Source organism: Etheostoma cragini, chromosome 20 (assembly GCF_013103735.1).
Source record: "Etheostoma cragini isolate CJK2018 chromosome 20, CSU_Ecrag_1.0, whole genome shotgun sequence".
Lineage (NCBI taxonomy): Eukaryota > Metazoa > Chordata > Actinopteri > Perciformes > Percidae > Etheostoma > Etheostoma cragini.
In genome coordinates, this window is record NC_048426.1 from 14,182,454 (window position 1) to 14,188,453 (window position 6,000).

General features: G+C 40.8%; 1 protein-coding gene across 9 annotated transcripts in view; it reads left to right on the forward strand.

Annotated features, from left to right (window-relative positions):
* Positions 1–6,000, forward strand: part of LOC117936013 (protein unc-79 homolog) — a 32,325-nt gene that overhangs the window by 14,766 nt on the left and 11,559 nt on the right. For 7 of the 9 annotated variants that reach the window (XM_034858721.1, XM_034858725.1, XM_034858716.1 and 4 more), the window contains exons 17-27: positions 7–147; positions 671–886; positions 1,241–1,468; positions 1,804–1,945; positions 2,298–2,377; positions 2,467–2,615; positions 2,761–2,918; positions 4,151–4,332; positions 4,451–4,652; positions 4,789–4,971; positions 5,660–5,728. In XM_034858721.1, the coding sequence (XP_034714612.1) occupies positions 7–147; positions 671–886; positions 1,241–1,468; positions 1,804–1,945; positions 2,298–2,377; positions 2,467–2,615; positions 2,761–2,918; positions 4,151–4,332; positions 4,451–4,652; positions 4,789–4,971; positions 5,660–5,728 (1,750 nt within the window). The remainder of the gene's footprint in view (positions 1–6; positions 148–670; positions 887–1,240; positions 1,469–1,803; positions 1,946–2,297; positions 2,378–2,466; positions 2,616–2,760; positions 2,919–4,150; positions 4,333–4,450; positions 4,653–4,788; positions 4,972–5,659; positions 5,729–6,000) is intronic. The other 2 variants (XM_034858720.1, XM_034858722.1) reach the window with 1 other exon arrangement.

Consider the following 6,000-nt stretch of genomic DNA (forward strand, 5'->3'; position numbering starts at 1 on the left):
ACCCAGGTGTTGTCGGAGTTGGACATTGTGGTGCCTCTTCAGCTGCTGATTGGGATGTTCTCTGATGGAGTGAACTCTTTGAAGGAGCTGGCCAATCAGAGGAAGGCACGCGTCTCAGATCTTACTGGCAACTCTGGGGCTCGCAGGGTAAGGGAAACAGCAATGCAAAACTATTCCCACAAAAGAAATATATGAGGGTTCAAAGCTCGTTTTGATTTATTTTTATCCCAGTTACAAGCTTAACTTATAGTTTATTCCAAAAAATACACCTAATTCTACTTAAAACATCAACTGACTTGATGTTATTACATTTTTGGTATGGTTATTTTGCATTCTGTCAAATGCCTGCATAGGATTATGACACATTTCTACTCCTTCCTGGCTTCTATTTTATACCATTCATTGATGTGTACTATATTTTGCCATGGTAACCTCCAATGTCTAAATATAGCTCTCTTAAAGGGCTTATTTGAATTTGACTGTGAGGCAGATTTATCATTAAATTTATAGCCGAACAACTCTGCACTGATGTGTCATCAAATCTGACAGTAACAGGGGAACGTTTACAATAACGATTACGATTAAAAGAACATCAGAGGCATACATTCTTTGGATATGAATTGAAACACATATATTTTACCTTATATAGTGATGTTCTCTATGCTCATAGGTGAGTGTGGTGTCAGATCCAGGACGCCATGGGCAGCACAACACCCTCAGTCCGTTCCCCAGCCCCTTCAGGAGCCCATTCCGCAGCCCCCTGCGCTGCAGCCCCTTTAAAAACCTGGGTCATGCCACTGGCCACTGCGCTCTGGATTTGGACTGTGACGATGATGACATGAACCTTGGCTGCTTCATCCTCATGTTTGACCTCATCTTAAAGCAGGTGACCACACTTTCCTGATGAAAAATTGCTAAAATGACGATTTTGGAACCATATTCCTAAAGGGACTATGGGTCTATTTACTATGCTGGATGGTGATATTTCTACTATACTCCTGAAGGTATTTGGTATTTGAATGGAAGTAACAAAACGTCTTACAACGCAAACACTATCATATTGTATTACATGTGTATTATATGTGCCAAGGATATCCACTGAAGTCTGTTTGCTCAGAATTCTTCTTCTTCTTCATGCATTTAAAGGATAATGACAACAATGCCCACAGGTGGGATCTCGATATGTGTGCTCCATTTTTTGCTCCCCTTTTTTTCACGGCCCTATCCCCTGCTGTCCCAGATGGAGCTCCAGGATGACGGTGTGATGCTGGGTCTAGAAAGCAGTCTGGGGAAGGATATTGTGGGCATCATCAACAATGTCTTCCAGGCCCCTTGGGGGGGCTCACACACCTGCCAGAAGGATGAGAAGGCCCTAGAGTGCAGCCTGTGCCAATCCAGTATCTTGTGCTACCAGTTGGGATGTGAGCTCCTGGAGAGGCTGACACCCCGAGAAGAGATTCGCCTTGTGGTGAGACATAGCTTAAATTTGCATACGTCTTATATAATTAAATCCTGTGCATTTAACAGCTAAGGCTTTAAAATGAATGTCACGTAGCCCCTACGTCCCTTACAACAATACAACAAAAAACAACATTGTGCCTAGCTGAGCCAGTGTTGTGGTTGATGACATACAACACACCTTTCTAAATTATTTTAATCTTTGTATCTCTTTGTTTTTGTCAGCTTACAAATAGGTAGTTTTAAAAGTACTTTAGAGTGACTCTATGTCATGCTCAGCCGAATTACTGATGAGTGTATGAAACATATAAAGGAGATTTTGAAAGTGTTTGATTTCCTCTACAGGAACCTACGGATACTTTGGAGGAAACCTTGCTGTTGTCTCAGCCAGAATTCTGTCTCGGTGCAGAGAATGCAAATGAGGAAGGAGACAACCCATGTGGCGTGCACACTGACAACCCCAGTAACCCTTCTCCTGATGATCCATGTGTGTATCAGTTCTGTATACAATGTTAAAAATTATTAACTGCCATAACAAATTATAATTTCCTGAACTGTTATCTGCCGGAGGAATACTAAGAACCCATAACAAGAAATAACTCACCATTTTGGAAAATATGCTTCTGTTTCCCCCCCATTTCTAGTCCTAATACTAAGCTAAGCTAACTGGTTACTAGCTTTATTTCCACATTTACTTTACAGATGTGAGACTGGTATCGATTTAGAACTCATGATTGCATCGATATGTTTCACATTTTTCATTCAACCACTTCTGCTCTGTGACAATGCAGAGTAACTTGAGAGTTCAGTTATTTCTAATACTGCACTCTTCCTTCCAGCCATGAAGAATAACTCTGATAAGAAGTTCTCCTACCAGCAGCTCCCTGTGTCTTTGAAGCTCATATACACCATTCTGCAGGTACATGTATAATAAAACTGAGGTCCGGAGGTTGACCGGATTCAAGAAGGTTTTCTGTGATTTATTTCACGCATTTCTTTTGTATCCAGGAAATGTCCAAGTTTGAGGAGCCTGACATCTTGTTCAACATGCTGAACGGTCTAAGGATCCTGTGTCTCCATGGAGAGTGTTTGTACCTTGCCCGCAAAGATCACCCCCAGTTCCTTGCCTACGTCCAGGAAAAGATGCTCATTCCGAGGTGTGTGCTGTCAGGTCTTTTTACTCAAAATTGTTAAATACAACAATATTTAACCAACTGCTTGAAAGCAAAATGTGTGTGTGTGTGTGTATGTGTGTGTGTGTGTGTGTATGTAACTTGGTGTGTAACTATGTTTGTGTTACAGTCTGTGGTCCATGCTGAAGTCAGAGTTTTGCCAGCTGGCCTCCCTGGCTGTGCCTCAGCTTCTCCATGCCCTGTCTCTGTCACATGGGGCGGACATCTTTTGGAACCTCATCAACACAAACTTCAACAGCAAAGACTGGAAAATACGGTTTGAAGCAGGTGAGAGAGAGGCATATATTCATACATCATACTGTATATCATATATTCATACATCATATATTACCCTTTTGTGTATCGGGTGTCTGCATTTATTTCTCAAGATGAGGCACATTCAATGTACAACCTCAAATGCAAGTATTAACACCTCATCAAGGTCATCATGATGACTGGACTAGCAAAGGGGTTGTGTATGAATGAACTGTTAGACAAAGACCCCCAGTCTGCTTATATAATGTTCTACCTAAACCACTGCCTGCCCACAGCTCCTCCTTCAGTTGTCATGGTTACCGTGGGGTTCAAACAGGCGGCAAAGAGGAATTGTTTGATTAATAAGGTTTTTCTCGCCTTGTGATTGGCAGAGAGGTGCTGTTTGACCTTGAGACAGAGGACAGGTCCTCTGACTCAATGGATGAAAATAGGGAAACAGGAGAGGAGCCCCAAACACACAGTAAATATTTCTCAGAAGGTGTAAAGAAGGTTGTTAGCCTATTGTGCATATAAATACTCTGGAAAATGATAAAATATATTCAGTCATTCAGTCTTTCCACCTTTGTAAAATGGTGCACCATAATGAAAGGTTCAAATGCTGATGGTCTATGTCATGACCACATTATATACTGTAAATATATCCTTAAATATCACAAACAGCCAATGTGGTGCTATTCTGCAATTTCTCTTGACTGCCACACTGACACCTAGTGGTCAAGACTTGGTTGAATCTATCAGCCAGTGAAAGTTAATGGATTTCAGAATAAAATGTCTATTTTTAGATTTCACTGGGAGTCATAATAAATAACGGCAAAAATTACTGGAAGGATCTTCTTATTTTGTTATAGAAACTATACTTTTACACAAAAAATAGAGAAAAATGTACAGCAAGACGTTCTGTTTACCTCTCTTTATAAATGTTACTTATCAAAGATACGTAAAACAATTATTGAATATTTTAACTGATTTTTATAGTATTTATATAATTAATTAAATACTTTCTTAATTATTTAATAAACATAATTCATATTGATATACTCATGCATTATTGAATGCTAATATGATGACAAAGAAATACAGTAGTAGCTAATACATTAACTTATCTTCATCAAGGACCTCAATGCCTGTTCTGTTTATTATATCTAGGTAATTATGGCCGGACACTTGGCAGCTCAGTTGTCTCTTCCTATTGTGTAATTTGTCTGATCTTCCTGTACACTCTGTATTATTATGACAATTCCCAGTGGAGAAGGTAGCAGTGCTGTGTCGGTTTCTGGACATCGGTGCGGTGACGAAAAACCACTTGCTGAAGTATTCCCTAGCCCATGCTTTCTGCTGCTTCCTGGCCTCTGTGGAGGACGTCAACCCAGCTGTGGCCACCCGAGCCAGACTGCTGCTGGATACCATCAAGAGGCCGGCACTGCAGGTGACCTTGTTAGGGCCCATATAAGTCCAATGCTTATTGAACTTAAATGTGTGTTCATGTAGCTGCATATACTCACATACTGCTGTGTATTTACATGTGGGTGTTGTTTATTATACAGGGGCTATGTCTGTGCCTGGATTTCCAGTTTGACACTGTTGTAAGGGATCGGCCCATCATCCTAAGCAAGCTCCTGCTGCTGCATTTTCTGAAGAAAGACGTTCCTGCGCTGAGCTGGGAATTCTTTGTCAACCGCTTTGAAACATTATCTCTGGAGGCTCAGTTACACCTGGACTGCAACAAGGAGTTCCCATTCCCTACTAGTACGTAGCTTCTATGTCCACAGTCAGAGTTGTTAAGGCTACTCCACCTACTCTGCGAGTTTCTTGGCAGAATATTTATTGTAACATAAACATTACAGCCTAATAGTGCTCCAAATTGTAATCTTTCTTTTGACAGCCATCACAGCTGTACGAACCAACGTAGCCAACCTCAGTGATGCAGCAATGTGGAAGATACGACGGGCCCGCTTTGCCAGGAATCGGCAGAAGAGTGTGCGTTCTCTTCGGGACAGTGTAAGGGGAGGCCCAACAGAATCTAAACGGGCATTTTCGCTCCCTGAGACAATGAGCAACCGAATTCGTGAGTAGCACAGATCAGACCATTAATTTGTCTATCAATTTGAATCTGAACCTAAATCTGTCATTCAGTCTGTGGTCGAGCAGTGTTTGCAAATACCTTCTGAGACATTTAATGCCTCATAGGTGCTTTGTTCGACTTGGCATTACAGATGCAATCCCTGACTGTATCTTTAAGTTAGTTTATTATCACTTTATATTTAGAGAAGCACCTGACACTGTCTGCAGTGTTCTAAGTTGGAGAACACACTCAATTTTCTATTCCTTTTGGGGAAAACTAAATGCAATTTGCAAATACTATTTGACCAAAGTTGACCCATTTTCCTAATGTTTTTTCCCCTCACTCTTCCCAACGTTCATCTCACGTAAATGTCGAAATACTACTTTGTTGAATAAAGGAGTAAGTCCCAACCATGTCATTCATTGTATTTTGGCTCTGCACAGAAGGCTGTCTGAGTGTCTGGGATATGCTTCTTCTGTTGGCTTCAAACAGATGTTATTTGATATTTGTGATTAGCTCTAAGTCTTAATTGCACATGGACTTTATACTGTCCTGAGGCCATATAGTTTTATTTTGTGTGTATGTGTTTGTGTGTTCACATGTATTTGGTGACGATGACGCTCAGACATGTGTCCTGTACTACCTCCCCTGTACATTCTCCTAAATTGTGTTCTTCATATGTGGTTTTTAGCTCTTAGGCTTACGAGGCAAGAGCACTCTGCCCCGACACTGGGAGATTTGATAGAGAAAGTCCTGCCAGGTAAATAACAATCTAAATCTGAAAATACAGAATGATTAAAAATAAAGCTAACATGAAATTCTGACAGAAAGAATGAAAAAGCAATGTTTGCTCTGTTGTGACAGTCATTGTTTTTTCATCGTTCACTAACTCTTGCTAACAGCTAGCTGGTTATTTTTTTTTGTTTACCCCTTCTACATATTCCATGAACACACTGCACTGATGTGTATTGCAAGATAATGTCTCCACCTGTCTCAGAGAAGTGCACAAGATGAGTTGACACCCCCCCCCCC